At 62.8% G+C, this 27,476-nt stretch overlaps 1 protein-coding gene across 3 annotated transcripts; it reads right to left on the bottom strand.

The window, feature by feature from the left end:
• Positions 1–4,885: 4,885 nt before the first annotated feature.
• On the bottom strand, positions 4,886–26,638 carry LOC132323005 (V-set and immunoglobulin domain-containing protein 8-like). 3 transcript variants are annotated; one of them, XM_059837783.1, is made up of 7 exons: positions 26,490–26,638; positions 19,983–20,158; positions 15,089–15,287; positions 12,890–13,054; positions 10,947–11,069; positions 8,310–8,463; positions 4,886–5,583 (listed from the first exon to the last, which is right to left on the bottom strand). In XM_059837783.1, the coding sequence occupies exons 1-7, from the start codon at positions 26,536–26,538 to the stop codon at positions 5,412–5,414; spliced, it is 1,038 nt and encodes a 345-aa protein (XP_059693766.1). In that variant the 5' UTR covers positions 26,539–26,638; the 3' UTR covers positions 4,886–5,411. The 3 variants fall into 3 exon arrangements, with proteins under 3 accessions (XP_059693766.1, XP_059693767.1, XP_059693765.1); XM_059837784.1 differs by having other exon boundaries at positions 8,310–8,445; positions 12,890–13,057; XM_059837782.1 differs by having other exon boundaries at positions 12,890–13,057.
• Positions 26,639–27,476: the final 838 nt, after the last annotated feature.

A 27,476-nucleotide genomic window follows, 5' to 3' on the forward strand; every position in this document is an offset into this window, starting at 1 on the left:
GTCAGCACCAGCCTGGGGTGGGGGGGGGGGGGGGTTGGTGGGTCCTGGGAGGGGTTTGGGGGATCTTGGGGTGGGGTTTGGGGGGTCAGGACCGGGCTGGGGGGGTCCTGGTGGCCCGGGGAGGGGTTTGGGGGTCCTGGGATGGGATTTGGGGGTCCTGGGAGGGGGTTTGGGGGTCCTGGGGTGGGGTTTGGGGGGGTCAGGACCGGGCTGGGGGGGCTCCTGGTGGCCTGGGGAGGGGGTTTGGGGGTCCTGGGAGGAGGTTTGGGGGTCCTGGGATGGGATTTGGGGGTCCTGGGAGGGGGTTTGGGGGTCCTGGGGTGGGGTTTGGGGGTCCTGGGGTGGGGTTTGGGGGGTCAGGACTCGGCTGGGGGGGGCTGGTGGCCCTGGGAGGGGGTTTGGGGGTCCTGGGAGGAGGTTTGGGGGTCCTGGGATGGGATTTGGGGGTCCTGGGGTGGGGTTTGGGGGATCCCCGGGGGGCGTCAGGACTCAGCTGGGGGGGGGCTGGTGGCCCTGGGAGGGGTTTTGAGGGTCCTGGGGTGGGGTTTGGGGGTCCTGGGAGGGGGTTTGGGGGTCCTGGGGTGGGGTTTGGGGGGTCAGGACCGGGCTGGGGGGGTCCTGGTGGCCCGGGGATGGGATTTGGGGGTCCTGGGAGGGGGTTTGGGGGTCCTGGGGTGGGGTTTGGGGGTCCCTGGGGTGGGGGTTTGGGGGGTCAGGACCGGGCTGGGGGGGTCCTGGTGGCCCGGGGAGGGGGTTTGGGGGTCCAGGCTGGGGCTGGGGGGGTTCTCAGAGGGCTCCGGGGGAGGCTGGGGTTGAGGAGGGGTCCGGGGGGGATATGGGGGTCCCGGTCAGGGTCTGGGGGGGGGTCAAGCCCCCCCCCCCCCCCTCCAGGCCGAGGTTTTGGGGGTCAAGGCCGAGCTCGGGGGGTACCTTCGGGGGGGGGCGGGGGCACGGTCCAGCACTGCAGCCGGGGGGGGCTGAACGCGTCCTCGTACTGGGGAGGGGGAGGGGCGGGGGGGCCGCTGAGAGCCGGGACCCCCCCGGACCCCTCCCCGCCACCCCCGGGGCTGCTGTCCCCCCTTGTCCCCCCATTTTCCCCCCGTTTCTCCCCCTCTTCCCTCTCACCTTTACCCCCCATTTCCTTCCCCTTTTCCCGCCTCGTTTCCCCCCTTTTTTTCCCCTTTTTTTCCCCTTTTTTCCCTTTTTCCCCCTTTTTCCCCCTTTTTTCCCCATTTTCCCCCCTTTTTCCCCTTTTTTCCCCATTTTCCCCCCTTTTCCCCCTTTTTTTCCCCTTTTCCCCCCTTTTTCCCCCTTTTTTCCCCTTTTTCCCCCTTTTTTCCCCTTTTTTTCCCCTTTTTTGCCCCTTTTTTCCCCTTTTTTCCCCTTTTCGCCCCTTTTTCCCCTTTTTTCCCCTTTTTGCCCCTTTTTTCCCCTTTTTTCCCCTTTTCGCCCCTTTTTCCCCTTTTTTCCCCTTTTTGCCCCTTTTTTCCCCTTTTCCCCCCTTTTTTCCCCCTTTCCCCCCCTTTTCCCCCCCTTTTTTCCCCTTTTCCCCCCCTTTTTCCCCCCTTTTTTCCCCCTTTTCCCCCCTTTTTTCCCCTTTTTTCCCCCTTTTTTTCCCCTTTTTTCCCATTTTCCCCCCTTTTTTCCCCTTTTCCCCCCCTTTTTTCCCTTTTTTCCCCCTTTTTTCCCCTTTTCCCCCCTTTTTCCCCCCTTTTCCCCCATTTTTCCCCTTTTTTCCCCTTTTTGCCCCCTTTTCCCCCTTTTTTTCCCTTTTTCCCCCTTTTTTCCCCATTTCCTCCCCTTTTTTCCCCCTTTTTTCCCCTTTTTTCCCCTTTTTTCCCCCATTTTCCCCCCTTTCACCCCCCTTTTCCCCCCTTTTCCCCCCTTTTTCCCCCTTTTTCCCCCTTTTTTCCCCTTTTTCCCCCTTTTTTCCCCCTTTTTTTCCCCTTTTTTGCCCCTTTTTTCCCCTTTTTTCCCCTTTTCGCCCCTTTTTCCCCTTTTTTCCCCTTTTTGCCCCTTTTTTCCCCTTTTTTCCCCTTTTCGCCCCTTTTTCCCCTTTTTTCCCCTTTTTGCCCCTTTTTTCCCCTTTTCCCCCCTTTTTCCCCCTTTCCCCCCCTTTTCCCCCCCTTTTTTCCCCTTTTCCCCCCCTTTTTCCCCCCTTTTTTCCCCTTTTCCCCCCTTTTTTCCCCTTTTTTCCCCCTTTTTTTCCCCTTTTTTCCCATTTTCCCCCCTTTTTTCCCCTTTTCCCCCCCTTTTTTCCCCTTTTTTCCCCCCTTTTTTCCCCTTTTCCCCCCTTTTTCCCCCCTTTTCCCCCATTTTTCCCCTTTTTTCCCCTTTTTGCCCCCTTTTCCCCCTTTTTTTCCCTTTTTCCCCCTTTTTTCCCCATTTCCTCCCCTTTTTTCCCCCTTTTTTCCCCTTTTTTCCCCTTTTTTCCCCATTTTCCCCCCTTTCACCCCCCTTTTCCCCCCTTTTCCCCCCTTTTTTCCCATTTTTTCCCCTTTTTTTCCCCTTTTTTCCCCTTTTTGCCCCATTTTTGCCCCTTTTTCCCCCTTTTTGCCCCATTTTTTCCCCTTTTTGCCCCATTTTTCCCCATTTCTCCCCCACCTGCCCCGCCATGTTGCGTTGCCCGGCAACCGCCGCGCGCGCCCCCTGGCGGCCGTTACCGCTTCCAACAAGGGGCGTGGCCAATTACGTCATCGTTAAACGCCACGCCCCTTTATGACCACGCCTCCCATTAGCTCCGCCCCCCGGCGGGTCTCGGCACCGGGACGGGGACACGAAGGGACCGGGACAGGAGGGGTCTGTCCCCATTGTTGTCCCCGTTCCTTCCGCCATTTCTGTCCCCTCTGTCCCCTCCGTGTCCCCTCTGTCCCCTCTCTGTCCCCTCTGTCCCTCCCCTGTCCCCTCTGTCCCCTCCGTGTCCCCTCTGTCCCCTCTGTCCCCTCTCTGTCCCCTCTGTCCCCTCCGTGTCCCCTCTGTCCCCTCTCTGTCCCCTCTGTCCCTCCCCTGTCCCCTCTGTCCCCTCCGTGTCCCCTCTGTCCCCTCTCAGTCCCCTCTGTCCCCTCTCTGTCCCCTCTGTCCCCTCTCTGTCCCCTCTGTCCCCTCTCTGTCCCCTCTGTCCCCTCCGTGTCCCCTCTGTCCCCTCCCCTGTCCCCTCTGTCCCCTCTGTCCCCTCTGTCCCCTCCGTGTCCCCTCTGTCCCCTCCGTGTCCCGTCACGCCACTCCCATCTCAATTCTCTCAATTTTATTCCATTTTCTTTTTCCTTTTTTCCCTTTTTTTCCTTTTTTCTTGGCTTCGTTTTTTTTTTTTTTTCCTTTCGCTCCGTTCCGAACCGGCCCCAAAAAACCCCAAAACTCCCCCAAAAGGTGGTGGCGGGGCCGCTTTTGGGGCCGGGAGGGGACAGAGGGTGACAATGACACCGCGGGGGGAACTGGGAATGGGAACTGGGGGAACTGGGAATGGGGGAGGGGCGTAAAAAAAGGGGTCAAACCCCAAAATAAAGCGACAAAACCGGGGGGGGGAGGAGGGGATTTTGGGGCATTTTGTGGGATTTTGAAGCTTTTTAGGGATTTTTTGGGGCGGTGCGAGCCGCTCCTGCCGCCACTTCTGTTGACCGGCTGTCGCTGTCGCTGTCGCTGTCGCTGTCACCGCGGTGGCCCCGCGAGGGAGCTCCGGGACAGGAATTTTGGGGGGTTTTGAAGGATTTTAGTGAATTCTGGAGGGAATTTTGGGGGATTTTGAGGGGTTTTAGGGTTTTTTTGTATTCCGGGAGCCGCTCCTGCCGTCACTTTTGGGCTGTCGCTGTCATTGTCACCGCGGTGGCCCCGCGAGGGCGCTCCAGGAAAGGAATTTTGGGGGGTTTTGAACGATTTTATGGAATTTTGGGAGGAATCCTCTGGAATTCTGCGGGATTTCGGGAAGAATTTTGGGGGATTTTGAAGCTTTTGAAGGTTTTTTTCGAGCAGCGGGAGCCGCTCCCGCCGTCACTTTTTCATCCCGGCTGTCGCTGTCCCTGTCACTGTCACCGTGGTGGCCCCGCGAGGGAGCTCCGGGACAGGAATTTTGGGGGATTTTGAAGGATTTTAGTGAATTCTGGAGGGAATTTTGTGGGATTTTGAGGGTTTTTAGGGTTTTTTTGTGTTTCGGGAGCCGCTCCTGCCGTCACTTTTCGGGACCGGCTGTCGCTGTCGCTGTCCCTGTCACTGTCCCCGCGGTGGCCCCGCGAGGGCGCTCCAGGACAGGAATTTTGGGGGATTTTGAAGGATTTTAGTGAATTCTGGAGGGAATTTTGGGGGATTTTGAGGGTTTTTAGGGTTTTTTTGTATTTCGGGAGCCGCTCCCGCCGTCACTTTTGGGGACCGGCTGTCGCTGTCGCTGTCCCTGTCGCTGTCGCCGCGGTGTCCCCGCGAGGGCGCTCCAGGACAGGAATTTTGGGGGGTTTTGAACGATTTTATGGAATTTTGGGAGGAATCCTCTGGAATTCTGTAGGATTTCGGGAAGAATTTTGGGGGATTTTGAAGCTTTTGAAGGTTTTTTTGTGTTTCGGTAGCCGCTCCCGCCGTCACTTTTTCATCCCGGCTGTCGCTGTCCCTGTCACTGTCACCGCGGTGGCCCCGCGAGGGAGCTCCGGGACAGGAATTTTGGGGGGTTTTGAAGGATTTTAGTGAATTCTGGAGGGAAATTTTGGGGGATTTTGAGGGTTTTTAGGGTTTTTTAGTGTTTCGGGAGCCGCTCCCGCCGTCACTTTTGGGGACCGGCTGTCGCTGTCGCTGTCCCTGTCACTGTCCCCGCGGTGGCCCCGCGAGGGCGCTCCAGGAAAGGAATTTTGGGGGGTTTTGAACGATTTTATGGAATTTTGGGAGGAATCCTCTGAAATTCCGTGAGATTTCGGGAAGAATTTTGGGGGATTTTGAAGCTTTTGAAGGTTTTTTTCGAGCAGCGGGAGCCGCTCCCGCCGTCACTTTTTCATCCCGGCTGTCGCTGTCCCTGTCACTGTCACCGTGGTGACCTCGCGAGGGAGCTCCGGGACAGGAATTTTGGGGGATTTTGAAGGATTTTAGTGAATTCTGGAGGGAAATTTGTGGGATTTTGAGGGTTTTAGGGTTTTTTTGTATTTCGGGAGCCGCTCCCGCCGTCACTTTTGGGGACCGGCTGTCGCTGTCGCTGTCCCTGTCATTGTCACCGCTGTGGCCCCGCGAGGGCGCTCCAGGACAGGAATTTTGGGGGGTTTTGAACGATTTTATGGAATTTTGGGAGGAATCCTCTGGAATTCCGTAGGATTTCGGGAAGAATTTTGGGAGATTTTGAAGCTTTTGAAGGTTTTTTCGAGCAGCGGGAGCCGCTCCCGCCGTCACTTTTTCATCCCGGCTGTCGCTGTCGCTGTCGCTGTCCCCGTGGTGGCCCCGCGGTGTCACAGCGCGGGACAGGTGACCTGGTGTCGCATGCCCTCGTTGCAGAGCAGCGCGGCCGCGCGCTCGTCGCTGTCGCTGTGCTGGCACTGCATGTAGCTGATGCCATGCGGCGAGTACGAGTGGTGGGCACAGGCGGCGCAGGGCCGGGGCATGGTGCCACCCGTGCTGCTCCTGTGGGGACAGCGCGGTGACATCGCGTCAGGTGGCACCGCCAGAGGTTGGTGGTACCCGGGGGGAGGGGTTTGTCACCGCGCTGGGTGTCCCTCTGCGGGTGGTGGCGCTCGGTTGGGGCTGGTGGCAGCGCTGGGTGACCGTCGGTGCCCTGTGCCAGGTGTCACCCCTCGGTGTCCCTCAGTGCCCTGTGCCACCCTCCTCTGCTTGGTGACATCCCTCAGTGACCATCAGCGCCTTGTGCCACCCCTCTGTGCCAGGTGACAGCCATTGGTGTCCCTCAGTGCCCTGTGCCACCCTCCTGTGCCAGGTGTCACCCCTGGGTGTCCCTCAGTGCCCTGTGCCACCCACCTCTGCTTGGTGACACCTCTGGGTGACCGTCGGTGCCCTGTGCCACCCTCCTGTGCTTAGTGTCACCCTTGGTGTCCCTCAGTGCCCTGTGCCATCTTCCTCTGCTTGGTGACATCCCTCAGTGACCATCAGCGCCTTGTGCCACCCCTCTGTGCCTGGTGACAGCCATTGGTGTCCCTCAGTGCCCTGTGCCACCCCTCTGTGCTTGGTGACAGCCCTGGGTGTCCCTCAGTGCCCTGTGCCACCCACCCGTGCTTGGTGACAGCCCTGGGTGACCATCAGCGCCTTGTGCCACCCTTCTGTGCCAGGTGACAGCCCTGGGTGTCCCTCAGTGCCCTGTGCCACCCTCCTCTGCTTGGTGACACTCCTGGGTGTCCCTCAGTGCCTTGTGCCACCCACCCGTGCTTGTTGACAGTCCTGGGTGACCATCAGCGCCTTGTGCCACCCCTCTGTGCCAGGTGACAGCCATTGGTGTCCCTCAGTGCCCTGTGCCACCCTCCTGTGCCAGGTGTCATCCCTTGGTGTCCCTCAGTGCCCTGTGCCACCTTCCTATGCTTGGTGACAGCCCTGGGTGACCGTCGGTGCCCTGTGCCACCCCCCCCGTGCTTGGTGGCACCCATCAGAACCCTCGGTGTCCCACCTGTAGTTGGTGCCACCCACCCAGTGCCACCCGGCGGTGCCCGTTTGTCCCCAGCCGTGCCTGGTGGCACCCAGAGCTGGCCTGCAGTGGCCATCAGTACCCAGCGGCGTCTGGCAGTGCCCCGTGGGTGCCCAGTGCCACCCAGTGCCACCCACTGTGTCCCATTTGTCCCCAGCTCTGCCCAGTTGTGCTCAGTGCCAGTCACTGGTGCCCAGCACAGCCCAGTAGAGCCCAGTGCCACCCAGTGCCAGTCACTGGTGCCCAGCACAGCCCAGCACAGCCCAGTGCCACCCAGTGCCACTCACTGGTGCCCAGCACAGCCCAGTAGAGCCCAGTAGAGCCCAGCACAGCCCAGTAGAGCCCAGTGCCACCCAGTGCCACTCACTGGTGCCCAGCACAGCCCAGTACAGCCCAGTGCCACCCAGTGCCAGTCACTGGTGCCCAGTAGAGCCCAGCACAGCCCAGTGCAGCCCAGTGCCACTCACTGGTGCCCAGCAGAGCCCAGTGCCAGTCACTGGTGCCCAGCACAGCCCAGCACAGCCCAGTGCCACCCAGTGCCAGTCACTGGTGCCCAGCACAGCCCAGCACAGCCCAGTGCCACCCAGTGCCAGTCACTGGTGCCCAGCACAGCCCAGTAGAGCCCAGTGCCATCCAGTGCCACTCACTGGTGCCCAGTAGAGCCCAGCACAGCCCAGTGCCACCCAGTGCCACTCAGTGGTGCCCAGTAGAGCCCAGCACAGCCCAGTGCCACCCAGTGCCACTCAGTGGTGCCCAGCACAGCCCAGTGCCAGTCACTGGTGCCTGGTACAGCCCAGTAGAGCCCAGTGCCAGGCACTGGTGCCCAGCACAGCCCAGTACAGCCCAGTGCAACCCAGTGCCACACAGTGCCACCCAGTGCCACTCACTGGTGCCCAGTAGAGCCCAGCACAGCCCAGTGCCACTCACCGGTGCCTGGCACAGCCCAGTACAGCCCAGTAGAGCCCAGTGCCAGTCACTGGTGCCCAGCACAGCCCAGTACAGCCCAGTGCCACTCACTGGTGCCCAGCAGAGCCCAGTAGAGCCCGTGCCAGTCACTGGTGCCTGGTACAGCCCAGTGCCACTCACTGGTGCCCAGCAGAGCCCAGCACAGCCCAGTAGACACCAGCAGAACCCAGTGCCAGTCACTGGTGCCCAGCACAGCCCAGCACAGACCAGTGCCAGGCACTGGTGCCCAGTAGAGCCCAGTACAGCCCAGCACAGCCCAGCACAGCCCAGCAGAACCCAGTGCCAGTCACTGGTGCCCAGCCCAGCCCAGCACAGCCCAGTGCCAGGCACTGGTGCCCAGTAGAGCCCAGTAGAGCCCAGCACAGCCCAGTAGAGCCCAGCAGAACCCAGTGCCAGTCACTGGTGCCCAGCCCAGCCCAGTGCCCCCCCCCGTGCCCCCCGTGCCCCCTGGCACCCACCGGCAGTCGCTGCAGGCGCGCTGGCACTCCTTGCGCTGGTAGCGGGCGATCAGGGCCCAGTGCCAGTCACTGGTGCCCAGCCAGCCCAGTGCCCCCCGTGCCCCCCGTGCCCCCCGTGCCCCCCGTGCCCCCTGGCACCCACCGGCAGTCGCTGCAGGCGCGCTGGCACTCCTTGTGCTGGTAGCGGGCGATCAGGGCCCAGTGCCAGTCACTGGTGCCCAGCCAGCCCAATGCCCCCCGTGCCCCCCGTGCCCCCCGTGCCCCCCGTGCCCCCCGTGCCCCCTGGCACCCACCGGCAGTCGCTGCAGGCGCGCTGGCACTCCTTGCGCTGGTAGCGGGCGATCAGGGCCCAGATGAGCAGCCCCAGCAGGCTGAGCAGGAGCAGCGAGCCCAGGATGGAGCCCACGATGATGCCAGCCTGGCGCCCGCCTGGCACGGGGACACAGCCTGTCACCGCCGGCCTCCGCCGGCTGCCTGGGCACCCGGGGCCACCCAGGGCCACCCAGTGCCACCCAGGGTCACCCAGAGCCACCCAGTGCCACCCAGGGTCACCCAGGGCAACCCAGGGCCACCCAGGGCAACCCAGAGCCACCCAGTGCCACCCAGGGTCACCCAGAGCCACCCAGGGCCACCCAGGGTCACCCAGGGCAACCCAGGGTCACCCAGGGCAACCCAGGGCCACCCAGAGCCACCCAGGGCCACCCAGGGTCACCCAGGGCAACCCAGTGCCATCCAGGGTCACCCAGAGCCACCCAGGGTCACCCAGGGCAACCCAGGGTCACCCAGAGCCACCCAGGGCAACCCAGAGATACCCAGGGCAACCCAGAGCCACCCAGAGCCACCCAGAGCCACCCAGTGCCACCACGGTGCCACCCAGGGTCACCCAGAGCCACTCAGGGCCACCCAGTGCCACCCAGGGCAACCCAGGGTCACCCAGAGCCACCCAGAGCCACCCAGGGCCACCCAGAGCCACCCAGGGTCACCACAGTGCCACCCAGAGCAACCCAGGGCCACCCAGAGCCACCCAGGGCTACCCAGTGCCACCCCAGTGCCAGCCTGGAGCCCAGGGACAGCCAGAGACACTCTGGAGCCACCACGGTGCCACCCAGAGCTCCCCAGGGCCACCCAGAGCCACCATGGTGCCACCCAGAGCCACCCAGGGCCACCGCGGTGCCAGCCTGGAGCCCAGGGACACCTTGGTGCCACCCAGAGCCACCCAGTGTCACCCATAGCCACCCAGGGCCATCCAGAGCCACCCAGGGCCACCGCGGTGCCAGCCTGGAGCTCAGGGACACTTTGGTGCCACCCAGAGCCAGCCCTGGTGCCACACAAGGTCACCTGCAGTGCCACCCCACAGCCGCCCTTGGGACACCCTGGCACCTGAGACATCCTGGTGCCACCCTGTGTCATCCCCGGTGTCCCCAGTGTCACTCACGGGCCCCGGGGCTCAGGTTCAGCTGGCACACCCCAATGTCCCCAATGTCCCCAGTGTCACTCACGCGCCCCGGGGCTCAGGTTCAGCTGGCACACCCCAATGTCCCCAATGTCCCCAATGTCCCCAGTGTCACTCACGGGCCCCGGGGCTCAGGTTCAGCTGGCACACCCCAATGTCCCCAATGTCCCCAATGTCCCCAGTGTCACTCACGCGCCCCGGGGCTCAGGTTCAGCTGGCACACCCCAATGTCCCCAATGTCCCCAATGTCCCCAGTGTCCCCAGTGTCACTCACGGGCCCCGGGGCTCAGGTTCAGCTGGCACACCCCAATGTCCCCAATGTCCCCAGTGTCACTCACGGGCCCCGGGGCTCAGGTTCAGCTGGCACACCCCAATGTCCCCAATGTCCCCAATGTCCCCAGTGTCACTCACGCGCCCCGGGGCTCAGGTTCAGCTGGCACACCCCAATGTCCCCAATGTCCCCAATGTCCCCAATGTCCCCAATGTCACTCACGCGCCCCGGGGCTCAGGTTCAGCTGGCACACCCCAATGTCCCCAATGTCCCCAGTGTCACTCACGGGCCCCGGGGCTCAGGTTCAGCTGGCACACCCCAATGTCCCCAATGTCCCCAATGTCCCCAATGTCCCCAGTGTCCCCAATGTCCCCAGTGTCACTCACGGGCCCCGGGGCTCAGGTTCAGCTGGCACACCCCAATGTCCCCAATGTCCCCAATGTCCCCAGTGTCCCCAGTGTCACTCACGGGCCCCGGGGCTCAGGTTCAGCTGGCACACCCCAATGTCCCCAATGTCCCCAATGTCCCCAGTGTCACTCACGCGCCCCGGGGCTCAGGTTCAGCTGGCACACCCCAATGTCCCCAATGTCCCCAATGTCCCCAGTGTCCCCAGTGTCCCCAGTGTCACTCACGCGCCCCGGGGCTCAGGTTGAGCTGGCACACCCCAATGTCCTCAATGTCCCCAATGTCCCCAATGTCCCCAGTGTCACTCACGGGCCCCGGGGCTCAGGTTCAGCTGGCACACCCCAATGTCCCCAATGTCCCCAATGTCCCCAATGTCCCCAATGTCCCCAGTGTCACTCACGCGCCCCGGGGCTCAGGTTCAGCTGGCACACCCCAATGTCCCCAATGTCCCCAATGTCCCCAGTGTCACTCACGGGCCCCGGGGCTCAGGTTGAGCTGGCACACCCCAATGTCCCCAATGTCCCCAATGTCCCCAGTGTCACTCACGTGCCCCGGGGCTCAGGTTCAGCTGGCACACCCCAATGTCCCCAGTGTCCCCAGTGTCCCCAGTGTCACTCACGCGCCCCGGGGCTCAGGTTCAGCTGGCACACCCCAATGTCCCCAATGTCCCCAATGTCCCCAGTGTCCCCAGTGTCACTCACGCGCCCCGGGGCTCAGGTTCAGCTGGCACACCCCAATGTCCCCAATGTCCCCAATGTCCCCAATGTCCCCAATGTCCCCAATGTCCCCAGTGTCACTCACGTGCCCCGGGGCTCAGGTTCAGCTGGCACACCGAGTAGCCCACGCGGTTGGTGACACGGCACTGGTAGGTGCCAGCGTGGGCACCGGTCAGGCTGCGGATCAGGAGGTCACCGGGGGCACGGCCTGGGACAGCACGGGTGGCACTGTCACCTCGGTGCCACCCGCGCCCCCCGGAGAGAGAGAGCGGGGACACGGGGACACGGACAGACACGGGGACACGGGGACATGGGGACAGGGACAGACACGGGGACAGGGACAGACACAGGGACACAGAGGGACAGGGACAGACACAGGGACAGGGACAGACACAGGGACACAGAGGGACAGGGACAGACACAGGGACATGGGGACATGGGGACAGGGACAGGGACATGGGGACAGGGACAGACACAGGGACACGGGGACATAGGGACAGGGACAGGGACATGGGGACAGGGACAGACACAGGGACACGGGACACAGGGACACGGACAGACACAGGGACACGGACAGACACAGGGACATGGGAACATGGGGACAGGGACAGACACAGGGACACAGGGACAGGGACAGACACAGGGACACAGAGGGAGAGGGACACGGGGACAAGGGGACACACAGACATGGGGGACACACAGGGACATGGGGACATGGACAGACACAGGGACATGGGGACACAGGGACACACAGACGTGGACACAGACACAGACATGGGGACACAGGGACACGGACACACAGACATGGGGACACAAGGACATGGGGACATGGGGACTTGGGGACATGGACACACAGACATGGGGACACACGGACATGGGGACACACAGACACGGACACAGGGACATGGGGACATGGGGACACGGGGACATGGGGACAGGGACAGACACACGGACATGGGGACATGGGGACACAGGGACACACAGACACGGACACACGGACATGGGGACATGGGGACATGGGGACAGGGACAGACACACGGACATGGGGACATGGGGACACACAGACACGGACACACGGACATGGGGACATGGGGACACAGGGACATGGGGACAGGGACAGACACAGGGACACAGGGACACACAGACACGGACATGGGGACACAGGGACATGGGGACACAGGGACACACAGACACGGACACACGGACACACGGACATGGGGACACAGGGACACACAGACACGGACACCCCAACCCCGCCCCCCCCACGTGCACCCCCAGCCAGGCCCCCCCGAGCCCCCCTTGGCCGATGTCCCCAAATCCCCTCCGAGCTCCGCCTGGGGGGGTCCCCGAGGGCGACCCCTCCCCAAATGCCCTTTGTGCCCCCTGGGGGGTCCTTCACCCACCTTGTGGGGTGTCCGAGAGCGGGGACACCCCCAGACCCCCCCTGAACCCCCTGAGCCCCCAGACCCACTTTGCGGGGTGCCCTAGCACAGGGACACCCCTAAGCACCCCCAGACCCCCTTTGTGCCCCCAGACCCACCTTGCAGGGTGCCCGAGCACAGGGACACCCCCAGACCCCCCCGGCCCCCCCCACGCCCCCAGACCCACCTTGCAGGGTGCCCGCGGGCAGGGACACCCCTAAACCCCCAGACCCCCTTTGTGCCCCCAGACCCACCTTGCGGGATGTCCTAGCACAGGGACACCCCCAGACCCCCCCGGCCCCCCCCACGCTCCCAGACCCACCTTGCAGGGTGCCCGAGCACAGGGACACCCCCAGCCCCCCCCTTTGCGCCCCCAGACCCACCTTGCAGGGTGCCCGAGCACAGGGACACCCCCAGACCCCCCAGACCCCCCCGCGCACCCAGACCCACCTTGCAGGGTGCCCGCAGTCAGGGACACCCCGAGACCCCCCAGACCCCCCCAGACCCCCTTTGTGCCCCCAGACCCACCTTGCAGGGTGCCCGAGCACAGGGACACCCCCAGACCCCCCCCAGACCCCCCAGACCCCCTTTGTGCCCCCAGACCCACCTTGCAGGGTGCCCGCGGGCAGGCGCCCCCCCCCGTAGCCCTCGGCCAGCTTTGCCCACTGGTAGCTGAGGGGGGCGGTGCCCCCCCGGCTGAAGCAGCGCAGCAGCACCGACCCCCCCTCGATCAGCTCCCCCTCGCTCCAGCACTGCGGGGCCGCCGGCTTCTCTGCTGGGACAGCGCCACGGTCAGGGGACACCGCGGGGACAGCGCGGGGACAGCGCGGGGACAGCGCGGGGACAGCGCGGGGACAGCGCCACACCGGCAGGGGACAGCGCGGGGACAGCGCCACACCGGCAGGGGACACGGGGACACCGCGGGGGACAGCGCGACACCGCAGGGGACACGGGGACACCGCGAGGGACAGCGCGGGGGACAGCGCCACACCGCAGGGGACACGGGGACACCGCGGGGGACAGCGCGACACCGCAGGGGACACGGGGACACCGCGGGGGACAGCGCGGGGACAGCGCGACACAGCGGGGGACACGAGGACACCGCGGGGGACACCGCAGGGGACAGCGCGACACCGCAGGGGACACGAGGACACCGGCAGAGACAGCCCAGGGAACACCGCGACACCGGCAGGGGACACGGGGACACCGCAGGGGACAGCGCAGGGGACAGCGCGACACCGGCAGGGGACACGGGGACACTGCAGGGGACAGCGCGACACCGGCAGGGGACACGGGGACACCGTCAGGGGACGCCGCCACACCGGAGGGAATAGCGCGACACAGGCAGGGGACAGGGGGACACGGGCAGGGACAGGGGATACCGGAGGGGACAGGGGGACATCAGCAGTGACAGCCCAGGGGACACCGCGACACCGTCAGGAACACAGGGACTCTGGCAGGGACACAGTGACACTGGCAGGGACAGCCCTGGGGACACGGTCAGGGGACATGGGGACACCATCAGGGGACACGGGGACACCGGCAGGGACAGCCCAGGGAACACGGGGGCACGGTCAGGGGACATGGTGACACCGGCAAGGGACACCGTGACACGGTCGGGGACACGGGGACACTGGAGGGGACACCACCACACCGGAGGGGACACGGGGACACCGTCAGGGACAGCCAGGAGGGCACAGGGGACACTGTCAGGGCCACTCGGGGGGACACCGCCAGAGTCACCAGGGGCCACCCAGGAGAGGGGACACCTGGGAGTGTGGGGGGACAGGGGACAGGAGTCACCTGGGGCGGGGGGACACGGGACACTGTCAGGGCCACCTGGATGGGGGACAGGGGACATTGTCAGGGCCACCAAGGGCCACATGGGAGGGGCACAGGTGACACTGCCAAAGCCATGAGGGGACAGCCAGGAAGGGGACTTGGAGTGGGACAGGGGACATTGGGGGCCACACGAGAGGGGCACAGGTGACACTGCCAGTGCCACGCGAGAGGGGCACAGGTGACACTGCCAGTGCCACACAAGAGGGGCACAGGTGACACTGCCAGGGCCACCTAAAAGGGCACAGGTGACACTGCCAGTGCCACATGAGAGGGGCACAGGTGACACTGCCAGTGCCACCAGGGGCCAGCTAGGAAGGGGACTTGGAGTGGGACAAGGGACATTGGGGACCACCTGAGAGAGACACAGGTGACACTGCCAGTGCCACCTGAGAGGAGCACAGGTGACACTGTCAGTGCCACACGAGAGGGGCACAGGTGACACTGCCAGTGCCACACAAGAGGGGCACAGGTGACACTGCCAGTGCCACACGAGAGGGGCACAGGTGACACTGCCAGTGCCACCTGAGAGGGGCACAGGTGACACTTCCAGTGCCACCTGAGAGGGGCACAGGTGACACTGCCAGTGCCACCAGGGGCCAGCCAGGAAGGGGACTTGGGAGTGGGACAGGGGACATTGGGGACCACCTGAGAGAGGCACAGGTGACACTGCCAGTGCCACACGAGAGGGGCACAGGTGACACTGCCAGTGCCACCAGGGGCCAGCTAGGAAGGGGACTTGGGAGTGGGACAAGGGACATTGGGGACCACCTGAGAGGGGCACAGGTGACACTGCCAGTGCCACACGAGAGGGGCACAGGTGACACCACCAGTGCCACCAACAGAGAAGCGTGACCACAACGAACCAAGGCCACCTCGGCGCGGGGCGGGGAGGGGACAGGTGACACCGAGGCCGCAGCGGTGCCACAGCGGGGTCACACGGGCGCCGCGGCGGGCGCGCTCTCACCTTGCACGGTGACAATGACCTCGTGCACGGCCACCGTGTTCTTCTTGACGCGGCACTGGTAGGTGCCGGTGTCGCTCTCCTGCAGGTCGGCCACGCGGATGGAGGCGTCGCGCTGGCCCGGGTCCGTCTGCACGAAGGCCACGCGGTCCTGCAGGCCCGAGCTGCCGTAGTTGACGTGGTGGTCCTGGTAGGACAGGAACTGGGGACACGGGGACACGGGGACACGGGGACACGGGGACACGGGGACAGCGTCAGCGCGGCCTGAGGGAGGCGGGGGGACGGGGCTTGGGGTGGGGTGGGGTGGGGTGGGGTTGGGTTTGGTTTGGGGTTTGGGTTGGGTTGAGTTGGGTTTGGGTTGGTTTGGGTTTGGGGTTGGGTTGGGTTGGTTTGGGTTTGGGGTTTGGGTTGGGTTGAGTTGGGTTGAGTTGGGATGGGTTTGGGGTTGGGTTGGGTTGGGTTTGGGGTTGGGTTTGGGTTGGGTTGGGTTTGGGTTGGGGTTGGGTTGGGTTCGGGTTTGGGGTTTGGGTTGGGTTGAGTTTGGTTGGGGTTGGGGTTGGGTTGGGTTGGTTTGGTTTGGGTTGGGTTGGATTGGGTTTGGGTTGGGTTGGGTTGGGTTGGGTTTGGGGTTTGGGTTGGGATGGGTTGAGGTTGGGTTTGGTTTGGGGTTGGGTTTGGTTTGGGGTTGGGTTTGGGTTGGGGTTGGGTTTGGGTTGGGATGGTTTGGGTTGAGTTTGGGTTGAGTTGGGTTGAGTTGGGATGGGTTTGAGTTGGGTTTGGGTTGGGGTTGGGTTGGGTTTGGGGTTTGGGTTGGGTTGAGTTGGGTTTGGGTTGGTTGGGTTTGAGGTTAGGTTTGGTTTGGTTTGGGTTGGTTTGGGGTTGGGTTGGGTTGAGTTTGGGTTGAGTTGGGTTGAGTTGGGTTTGGGGTTTGGGGTTGGGTTTGGGGTTTGGGTTGGGTTGGGTTGAGTTGGGTTTGAGATTAGGTTTGGTTTGGGGTTGGGTTTGGGTTGGGTTTGGGTTGGGTTGAGTTTGGGTTGGGTTTGGGGTTTGGGTTGGGTTAAGGTTGGTTGGGTTGGGGTTGGGCTTGGGTTTAATTGGGGTTGGGTTGTGTTGTGTTGAGTTGGTTTGGGTTGGGTTGTGTTGGGTTTGAGGTTAGGTTTGGGTTGGGTTGGGTTTGGTTTAGGTTGGTTAAGGTTGGTTGGGTTTGGGTTAAAGTTGGTTAGGATCAGGGCTTGGGTTGGGTTTAGGTTTGGATTGGATTTAGATTATGGTTAAGGTTCAGTTTGGTTTGGGTTGGTTTGGGTTGGTTTGGTTTGGTTTGGTTTGGTTTGGTTTGGTTTGGTTGGGTTTGGTTTGGTTTGGTTGGGTTTGGTTTGGTTTGGTTTGGTTTGGTTTGGTTTGGTTTGGTTTGGGTTGGGTTGGGTTGGGTTGGGTTGGTTTAGGTTGGTTAAGGTTGGTTGGGTTTAGGTTGGGTTTAGGTTTGGATTGGATTTAGATTATGGTTAAGGTTTGGTTTGGTTTAGTTTGGTTTGGGTTGGTTTGGTTTGGTTTGGTTTGGGTTGGGTTGGTTTGGTTTGGTTTGGTTTGGTTTGGTTTGGTTTGGTTTGGTTTGGGTTGGTTTGGGTTGGTTTGGGTTGGTTTGGGTTGGTTTGTTTGATTTGGTTTGGTTTGTTTGGTTTGGGTTGGGTTGGGTTGGGTTTAGGTTGGTTAGGATTAGTGTTTGGGTTGGGTTTAGGTTAGGGTTAAGGCTGGTTAGGGTTAGGTTTAGGTTAGTTAGGGTTTGGGTTAGGGCTTGGCTTGGTTTGGGGTTGGGTTAACGTTGGTTGGGTTGGGTTTAGGTTAGGATTGAGTTAAGGTTGGTTGGGTTAGGGTTGGGTTTGGGCATGGGTTAAGGTTGGTTGGGTTGGGTTGGGTTGGGTTGGATTTGGGTTAAGGTTGGTTGGGTTGGGTTGGGTTGGGTTGGGTTGGGTTTGGGCTTGGGTTAAGGTTGGTTGGGTTGGGTTTGGGCTTGGGTTAAGGTTGGTTGGGTTGGGTTGGGTTTGGGTTAAGGTTAGTTGGGTTGGGTTTAGCTTGGGGTTGGGTTAAGGTTGGTTGGGTTGGGTTGGGTTGGGTTTGGGTTAAGGTTGGTTGGGTTGGGTTTAGCTTGGGTTTGGGTTAAGGTTAGTTGGGTTGGGTTAGGCTTAGGCTTAGCTCTGGGCCTGCCTGCTCCTACCTGGCCCTGCTCCCCCTTCCCTGTCCTGTCCTGGGGCTTCCCTGCCCTTCCCTGCACCTCTCTGTCCCCTCCTGTCCCCTCCTGCTCCTTTCCTGTCCCCTCCTGTCCCTGCCTGCTCCTTTCCTGTCCCCTGTGTCCCCTCCTGTCCCTGCCTGCTCCTTTCCTGTCCCCTGTGTCCCCTGTGTCCCTTTCCTGTCCCGTGTCCCTTCCTGTCCCCTCCTCCTCCTTTCCTGTCCCCTGTGTCCCCTCCTGCTCCTTTCCTGTCCCCTGTGTCCCCTCCTGTCCCCTCCTGCTCCTTTCCTGTCCCCTGTGTCCCCTCCTGTCCCTGCCTGCTCCTTCCTGTCCCTGCCTGTCCCTGCCTGTCCCTGTCTGTCCCTGCCTGTCCCTGCCTGTCCCTGTCCCTGCCTGTCCCTGTCCCTGTCTGTACCTGTCCCTGCATCCCTGGCTGGGCTCCAGCCCAGCCCAGCCCAGCCCAGCCCAGCCCAGCCCAGCCCAGCCCAGCCCAGCCCAGCCCAGTCTGGTCCTTCCCAGACGCTGCCAGACCTTCCCTGCCCTGCCTGTCCCTGCTTGTCCCTGTCCCTGCCTGTCCCTCTGGCCAGTCCCTGCCTGTCCCTGCTTGTCCCTGTCCCTGCCTGTCCCTGCTTGTCCCTGTCCCTGCCTGTCCCTCTGGCCAGTCCCTGCCTGTCCCTGCCTGTTCCTTTCCTGCCCTTCCAGACCTTTCCTGTCCTGCCTGTCCAGCCTGCTCAGCCGGGCTCCATCCCATGGATCCCAGCCCATCCCAGCCCATCCCATCCCATGGATCCCAGCCCATCCCAGCCTGTCCTGCCTGTCCCTCTTTGTCCCTGCCTGTCCCTCTTTGTCCCTGCCTGTCCTGCCTGTCCAACTTCATCCTTCCCACCCCAGCACTTCCAGACTCTGCCTGCTCCTTCTGTGCCCTTCCCAACCTTCCCTGTCCCTTCCCTGTCCCTCTCTGTCCCTGTCCTGCCCAACATTTCCAGACCTGTCCGGTCCTTCCCTGTCCCTCCTGTCCCTTCCCTGTCCTCTCTGTCCCTTCCCAGTCCTCTCTGTCCCTTCCCTGTCCCTCCTGTCCCTTCCCTGTCCTCTCTGTCCCTTCCCTGTCCCTCCTGTCCCTTCCCTGTCCTCTCTGTCCCTTCCCAGTCCCTCCTGTCCCTTCCCTGTCCTCTCTGTCCCTTCCCTGTCCCTCCTGTCCCTTCCCAGTCCCTCCTGTCCCTTCCCTGTCCTCTCTGTCCCTTCCCTGTCCCTCCTGTCCCTTCCCTGTCCTCTCTGTCCCTTCCCAGTCCCTCCTGTCCCTTCCCTGTCCTGTCTGTCCCTTCCCTGTCCCTCCTGTCCCTTCCCAGTCCTCTCTGTCCCTTCCCTGTCCCTCCTGTCCCTTCCCAGTCCCTTCTGTCCCTTCCCTGTCCCTCCTGTCCCTTCCCTGTCCTGTCTGTCCCTTCCCTGTCCCTCCTGTCCCTTCCCTGTCCTCTCTGTCCCTTCCCAGTCCTCTCTGTCCCTTCCCTGTCCCTCCTGTCCCTTCCCTGTCCTCTCTGTCCCTTCCCTGTCCTGTCTGTCCCTTCCTGTCCCACTTTCCTTCCCACCCCAGCACTTCCAGACTCTGCCTGGTCCTTCCCTGCCCTGCCATATCCTGTCTGTCCCTGTCTGTCTCACCTGTCCCCTCTGTCCCTTCCTGTCCCTGCCCTGCCCAGCATTTCCAGACCCTGTCTGATCCTTCCCTGCCCTTCCCAACCTTCCCTGCCCTGCCGAATCCTGCCTGTCCTCTCTGTCCCCCCTTGTCCCTCTCTGTCCCTCTCTGTCCCTCCCTGCCCCCTCTGTCCCACCTGTCCCCCTTGTCCCTGCCTGTCCCTCTGTGTCACTCCCTGTCCCCTCTGTGTCCCTGCCTGTCCCTCTCTGTCCATCCCTGTCCCCCCTGTCCCTCCTGTCCCCCCTTGTCCCTCTCTGTCCCACCTGTCCCTCCCCATTGCACTTGTCCCCTCTGTCCTGCCTGTCCCCTCTGTCCCTCCCTGTCCCCTCTGTCCCTCCCTGTCCCCTCTGTCCCATCTGTCCCTCCCTGTCCTCTCTGTCCCTTTCGGTCTCTGTCTGTCCCTCCCCATCCGTCTCTGTCCCCCGTCTGTCCCACCTGTCCCCTCTGTCCCACCTATCCCTCCCTGTCCCTGCCTGTCCCACCTGTCCCTCCCTGTCCCCTCTGTCCCTTCCTGTCCTACTTGTCCCTCTCTGTCCCCTCTGTCCTCCCTGTCCCCTCTGTCCCTCCCTGTCCCCTCTGTCCCCTCTGTCCTTTCCTGTCCTACTTGTCCCCCTCTGTCCCTGCCTGTCCCATCTGTCCCTCCCTGTCCTTCCTGTCCCTCTCCGTCTCTGTCTGTCCCTCCCCATCCGTCTCTGTCCCTCGTCTGTCCCACCTGTCCCTCCCTGTCCTGCCTGTCCCACCTGTCCCTCTCTGTCCCCTCTGTCCCACCTATCCCCTCTGTCCCTCTCTGTCCTCTCTGTCCCCTCTGTCCCCTCTGTCCCTCCCTGTCCCCTCTGTCCCTGCCTGTCCCCTCTGTCCCCCCTTGTCCCAGTCCATCCCTCTCTGTCCCTCCCCTCTCGGCCGAGCTCCCCCCGCCCCCCCGAGCCCCCCGCGCCCCCCGAGCCCCCCGCGCCCCCCGAGCCCCCCGAGCCCCCCGCGCCCCTCACCACGTTCTCGGGGCTGGGTCTCTCGGGGCTGATCTGGATCCACTCGATCCCCACGCCCTGCGGTCCGTTGTCCTCGGGCTCCAGGACGTAGGGACAGCCCAGCTTGACCGAGTCGCCCTTGGCCAGGTACAGAACCTCGCGGCCATTGCCATTGATCCTGACGGCCACCAGGAGAGCTGGGGACAGAACGGCGCCGTCACACCGCGACATGGCAGCGTCACACCGCGACATGGCACTGCCACCACCCGACATGGCGCTGTCACACCGCGATATGGCACTGTCACACCGCGATATGGCACTGTCACACCGCGACATGGCACCGTCACCCCTTAAAACGGCACTGTCACACCGCAACATGGCAATGTCACACCGCGATATGGCGCTGTTACCCCCCGATATGGCACTGTCACACCGCGACATGGCACTGTCACCCCTTAAAACGGCACTGTCACCCCTTAAAACGGCACTGTCACACCGCGATATGGCACTGCCACACTGCGATATGGCACTGTCACCACCCGACATGGCACTGTCACCCCTTAAAACGGCACTGTCACACCGCGACATGGCACTGCCACACTGCGATATGGCACTGTCACCCCTTAAAACGGCACTGTCACACCGCGATATGGCACTGTCACACCCCGATATGGCGCTGTCACACCGCGACATGGCACTGTCACCCCTTAAAACGGCACTGTCACACCGCGATATGGCACTGTCACACCGCGATATGGCACCGTCACACCGCGATATGGCACTGTCACCCCTTAAAACGGCACCGTCACACCGCGATATGGCACTGTCACACCGCGACATGGCACTGTCACCCCTTAAAACGGCACTGTCACACCCCGATATGGCACTGTCACCCCTTAAAACGGCACTGTCACACCGCGATATGGCGCTGTCACACCGCGACATGGCACTGTCACACCGCGATATGGCACTGTCACACCGCGATATGGCACTGTCACACCCCGATATGGCACTGTCACACCGCGATATGGCACTGTCACACCCCGACATGGCAGCGTCACACCGCGACATGGCACTGTCACCCCTTAAAACGGCACTGTCACACCGCGACATGGCACTGTCACACCGCGACATGGCACTGTCACCCCTTAAAACGGCACTGTCACACCACGACATGGCATTGTCACACCGCGATATGGCACTGTCACACCCCGATATGGCACTGTCACACCGCGATATGGCACTGTCACCCCTTAAAACGGCACTGTCACACCGCGATATGGCACTGTCACACCGCGATATGGCACTGTCACCCCTTAAAACGGCACTGTCACACCGCGATATGGCGCTGTCACACCCTGAAACGGCACTGTCACACCCCGATATGGCACTGTCACCCCTTAAAACGGCACTGTCACACCGCGATATGGCACTGTCACACCGCAACACGGCACTGTCACACCGCGACATGGCACTGTCACACCGCGATATGGCACTGTCACCCCGCGATATGGCACTGTCACACCGCAACACGGCACTGTCACACCGCGACATGGCACTGTCACACCGCGATATGGCACTGTCACACCGCGATATGGCACTGTCACACCGCGATATGGCACTGTCACACCCCGATATGGCACTGTCACCCCTTAAAACGGCACTGCCACACCGCGACACGGCAGCGTCACACCGCGACATGGCACTGCCACACTGCCACCCCCCGACATGGCACTGTCACACCGCGACATGGCACTGTGTACACACCGCGATATGGCACTGTCACCCCTTAAAATGGCACTGTCACACCGCGACATGGCACTGCCACCCCCCGACATGGCACTGCCACACCGCGATATGGCACTGTCACACCGCGATATGGCACTGTCACACCGATATGGCAGCGTCACACCGCTACATGGCACTGTCACACCGCGACATGGCAGCGTCACACCGCGACATGGCACCGTCACCCCTTAAAACGGCACTGTCACACCGCGACATGGCATTGTCACACCGCGATATGGCACTGTCACACTGCGATATGGCACTGTCACACCGCGATATGGCACCGTCACACCGCGATATGACACTGTCACCCCCCCGACATGGCACTGTCACACCGCGACATGGCGCTGTCACACCGCGATATGGCACTGTCACCCCTTAAAACGGCACTGTCACACCGCGATATGGCACCGTCACACGTCGACATGGCACTGCCACACTGCCACCCCCCCGACATGGCACTGTCACACCGCGACATGGCACTGTCACACCGCGACATGGCACTGTCGCCCCCTGAAATGGCACTGCCACCCCTTAAAACGGCACTGTCACCCCTTAAAATGGCATTGTGACCTCCCAAAACGTCACTGCCACCCCCGAAATGGCACTGTCACCCCCAAAATGGCACTGCCACCACCGAAATGGCACTGCCACACCCAGAAATGGCACTGCCACCCCTCAAAACGGCATTGTCACCCCTCAAAATGGCATTGTGACCTCCCAAAATGGCACTGCCACACCCAGAAATGGCACTGTCGCCCTCCGAAATGGCACTGTCACCGCCTTAAACAGCATGGTCACCCCCGAAATGGCACTGTCACCCCTTAAAACGGCACTGCCACCCCCAGAAATGGCACTGTCACACCCAGAAATGGCACTGTCACCCCTTAAACAGCATGGTCACCCCCGAAATGGCACTGTCATCCCCTGAAATGTCACTGCCACATCCAGAAATGGCACTGTCACCCCTCAAAACGGCACTGTCACCCCTCAAAATGGCATTGTGACCTCCCAAAATGGCACTGCCACATCCAGAAATGGCACTGTCGCCCCCCGAAATGGCACTGCCACCCCCGAAATGGCACTGTCACCCCCTTAAACAGCATGGTCACCCCCGAAATGGCACTGTCACCCCTCAAAACGGCACTGCCACCCCCAGAAATGGCACTGCCACCCCCAGAAATGGCACTGTCGCCCCCAGAAATGGCACTGTCACCCCTTAAACAGCATGGTCACCCCCGAAATGGCACTGTCATCCCCTGAAATGTCACTGCCACCCCCCGAAATGGCACTGTCGCCCCCAGAAATGGCACTGTCACCCCCTGAAATGGCATTGCCACACCCAAAGTGGCGCTGCCACCCCCCGACATGGCACTGCCACCCCCCGAAACGTCACTGCCACCCCCGAAGTGACAGCCAGAGCGCCCCACACCTGCAGCTCCTGACCCACTGGGGGCAGGGATGGGGCACAGGGACCCCAAACCTGTGCCCTGTGACACACCTTGAACCCCACACCTGTGACCCCGAACTGTGGGGCACGGGGACCCACGGCACCCCAAACCTGTGCCCTGACACACCTTGAACCCCACACCTGTGACCCCGAACTGTGGGGGACAGGGACACACGGCACCCCAAACCTGTGCCCTGTGACACACCTTGAACCCCACACCTGTGACCCCGAACTGTGGGGGACAGGGACACACGGCACCCCAAACCTGTGCCCCGACACACCTTGAACCCCACACCTGGCAGAACCCAAACTCTGGGGTGCAGGGACAGGTAAGGACCCACGGCACCCCAAACCTGTGCCCTGTGACACACCTTGAACCCCACACCTGCAGCACAGGGAGCCATCACACCCCAAACCTGTGCCCCGACACACCTGGCAGCCCCAAAAACTCCACACCTGGCAGCTCCTGACCCCACACCTGTAACCCCAAAACCCCCACACCTGTAACCCCAAAAACCCCCATACCTGGCAGCTCCTGACCCTACACCTGTAACCCCAAAAACCTCACATCTGTAACCCCAAAGCCCCCACACCTGTAACCCCAAAAACCTCACACCTGGCAGCTCCTGACCCTACACCTGTAACCCCAAAACTCCCCACACCTGTAACCCCAAAACCTCCACACCTGTAACCCCAAAAACCCCACACCTGGCAGCTCCTGATCCCACACCTGTAACCCCAAAACTCCCACACCTGGCGGCGCCAAAACCCCCACACCTGTAACCCCAAAAACCCCACACCTGGCAGCTCCTGACCCTACACCTGTAACCCCCCAAACCCCCACATCTGTAACCCCCAAACCCCCACACCTGTAACCCCAAAAACCCCACACCTGGCAGCTCCTGACCCTACACCTGTAACCCCAAAGCCCCCACACCTGTAACCCCAAAACCCCCACACCTGTAACCCCAAAAACCTCACACCTGGCAGCTCCTGACCCCACACCTGTAACCCCAAAACCCCCACACCTGTAACCCCAAACCCCCCCACCTGTAACCCCAAAAACCTCACACCTGTAACCCCAAAACCCCCACACCTGTAACCCCAAAAACCTCACACCTGGCAGCCCCAAAAACCTCACACCTGTAACCCCAAAACCCCCACACCTGGCAGCTCCTGACCCTACACCTGTAACCCCAAAACCCCCACACCTGTAACCCCAAAAACCTCACACCTGTAACCCCAAAAACCCCCACACCTGGCAGCTCCTGACCCCACACCTGTAACCCTAAAACCCCCACACCTGTAACCCCAAACCCCCCCCACCTGTAACCCCAAAAACCTCACACCTGTAACCCCAAAAACCCCCCACCTGTAACCCCAAAAACCTCACACCTGGCGGCCCCCCAAAACCCCCCACCTGTAACCCCAAAAACCTCACACCTGGCAGCTCCTGACCCTACACCTGTAACCCCCAAAGCCCCCACACCTGTAACCCCAAAACCCCCACACCTGTAACCCCAAAAACTCCACACCTGGCAGCTCCTGACCCCACATCTGTAACCCCAAAAACCTCACACCTGTAACCCCAAAGCCCCCACACCTGTAACCCCAAAAACCCCATACCTGGCAGCCCCAAAACCCCCACACCTGGCAGCTCCTGACCCCACACCTGTAACCCCCAAACCCCCCCACCTGTAACCCCAAAAACCTCACACCTGGCAGCTCCTGACTCTACACCTGTAACCCCAAAACCTCCACACCTGGCAGCCCCAAAACCTCCACACCTGGCAGCTCCTGACCCCACACCTGTAACCCCAAAACCCCCACACCTGTAACCCCAAAAACCTCACACCTGTAACCCCAAAAACCTCACACCTGGCAGCCCCAAAAACCCCACACCTGGCAGCTCCTGACCCCACACCTGTAACCCCAAAACCCCCACACCTGTAACCCCAAAAACCTCACACCTGTAACCCCAAAAACCTCACACCTGGCAGCTCCTGACCCCACACCTGTAACCCCAAAGCCCCCCCACCTGTAACCCCAAAGCCCCCACACCTGTAACCCCAAAACCCCCACACCTGGCGGCCCCAAAAACCCCACACCTGTAACCCCAAAAACCTCACACCTGTAACCCCAAAAACCTCACACCTGGCAGCCCCAAAAACCCCACACCTGTCAGCTCCTGACCCCACACCTGTAACCCCAAAACCCCCACACCTGGCAGCCCCCGACCCCCACCTGCTGCTCTCCTCTCCCACCCCGGGCGCCCCGCGGGGATGTCCCGGGCGTGTCCCGGTCCCCTCGGTGCTGTCACCCCCGGCAGCCCCGGTGACACGCGGGGCTCGGTGCCACCTGCAGTGCCCAGCACGGGAGCCCGGTGGTGGCCGCAGGTGTGACAGGGGGTCGCAGGTGTGACAGGAGCCCCAGGTGTGTGACAGGGGTCGCAGGTGTGACAGAAGCCCCAGGTGTGTGACAGGGTCGCAGGTGTGACAAAAGCCCCAGGTGTGTGACAGGGTCGCAGGTGTGACAAAAGCCCCAGGTGTGTGACAGGGTCGCAGGTGTGTGATAGGGGCTGCAGATGTGACAGGAGCTGCAGGTGTGACAAAAGCCTCAGGTGTGTGACAGGGTCGCAGGTGTGACAGGAGCCCCAGGTGTGTCCCCAGAGCCGCAGGTGTGACAGGAGCCCCAGGTGTGACAGGAGCCCCAGGTGCGACAGGAGCCCCAGGTGTGACAGGAGCCCCAGGTGTGTCCCCAGAGCCGCAGGTGTGACAGGAGCCCCAGGTGCGACAGGAGCCCCAGGTGTGACAGGAGCCCCAGGTGTGTCCCCAGAGCCCCAGGTGCGACAGGAGCCCCAGGTGCGACAGGAGCCCCAGGTGCGACAGGAGCCCCAGGTGCGTCCCCAGAGCCGCAGGTGTGACAGGAGCCCCAGGTGTGACAGGAGCCCCAGGTGCGTCCCCAGAGCCGCAGGTGTGACAGGAGCCCCAGGTGCGTCCCCAGAGCCGCAGGTGTGACAGGAGCCCCAGGTGCGACAGGAGCCCCAGGTGTGTCCCCAGAGCCGCAGGTGTGACAGGAGCCCCAGGTGCGACAGGAGCCCCAGGTGCGACAGGAGCCCCAGGTGTGTCCCCAGAGCCGCAGGTGCGACAGGAGCCCCAGGTGCGACAGGAGCCCCAGGTGCGACAGGAGCCCCAGGTGTGTCCCCAGAGCCGCAGGTGTGACCCGGGCGCGTCCCGCGCTCCTCCCCGGTGCTCGCCGCATCCCCGGTGCCCCCGGTGCCGCGATCCTACCTGGCAGCATCCCGAGCAGCAGGAGCAGGCTGGCGCCGTGCCCTGCCATGGCGCCGCGGAGGAGGAGGAGGAGGAGGAGGAGGAGGAGGAGGAGGGCGCAGGAAGGCTCCGAGGGCAGCCGGCCCGCGCGGGGCCCTTTTAGGCGCTGGGCCGGGGCCGCTCCTCCCCGTGGGGAGGATTCCTGTGGCATGAGTGAGTGGCTCCGAGCTGTGCGTGGCTGCCGCCCTGCTCCGCTCCTACCCCCTAATTAGGGAGCGCCCGGCCCGCCGGACCCCGGCCGGACACCGGGGGGGACACGGGGGGGACACGGGGGGGACGCCCCGGCAGCGGGGACAGGGGGGACAGAGCTGGAGGTGGCGGCGGGGCCCCGCGGGTCCCCCCGGAGGGTTGCGGGCGCGGAGCGGGACTCGAGGGATTAAAGGTGGGGCTGGAGCGGGGTTTAAGGGCTGCAGGTCCCTCCCCCGGACCGGCCCCTCGGCACCGGGCACCGGGCACCGGGCACCGGGCACCCACCGGGCCCGCGGGGACATGGGGCGGTGGCAGGGACAGCGACACGGGCAGCGGGGACAGCGACATGGTCATGGGGGACAGGGACATGGTCGGGGGGACAGGGACATGGTCAGGGGGGACAGGGACATGGTCAGGGGGGACAGGGACACGGGCAGGGGGGACAGGGACATGGGCAGGGGGGGCAGGGACACTGGCAGGGGGGGACAGGGACATGGGCAGGGGGGACAGGGACACTGGCAGGGGGGACAGGGACGTGGGCAGGGGGGACAGGGACACTGGCAGGGGGGGACAGGGACATGGGCAGGGGGGGCAGGGACACTGGCAGGGGGCGACAGGGACACGGGCAGGGGGGACAGGGACATGGTCAGAGGGGACAGGGACACTGGCAGCGGGGACAGGGACATGGTAGGGATGGAACCCTGGGGGACAGGGACATGGGCAGGGGGGACAGGGACGTGGGCAGGGGGGACAGGGACA

Source organism: Haemorhous mexicanus, unplaced genomic scaffold (assembly GCF_027477595.1).
Source record: "Haemorhous mexicanus isolate bHaeMex1 unplaced genomic scaffold, bHaeMex1.pri scaffold_244_ctg1, whole genome shotgun sequence".
Lineage (NCBI taxonomy): Eukaryota > Metazoa > Chordata > Aves > Passeriformes > Fringillidae > Haemorhous > Haemorhous mexicanus.

Excerpts from the sequence above, each read along its gene's own strand:
- LOC132323005 (XM_059837782.1), bottom strand. The coding sequence starts at position 26,538 with ATGGCAGGGCACGGCGCCAGCCTGCTCCTGCTGCTCGGGATGCTGCCA. Across the intron at positions 11,070-12,889 it reads GCCCGCGGGCACCCTGCAAG|GCCGTGCCCCCGGTGACCTC; the intron begins GTGGGTCTGGGG and ends GTGCTGTCCCAG. Across the intron at positions 5,584-8,309 it reads CGCGCCTGCAGCGACTGCCG|GAGCAGCACGGGTGGCACCA; the intron begins GTGGGTGCCAGG and ends CTGTCCCCACAG.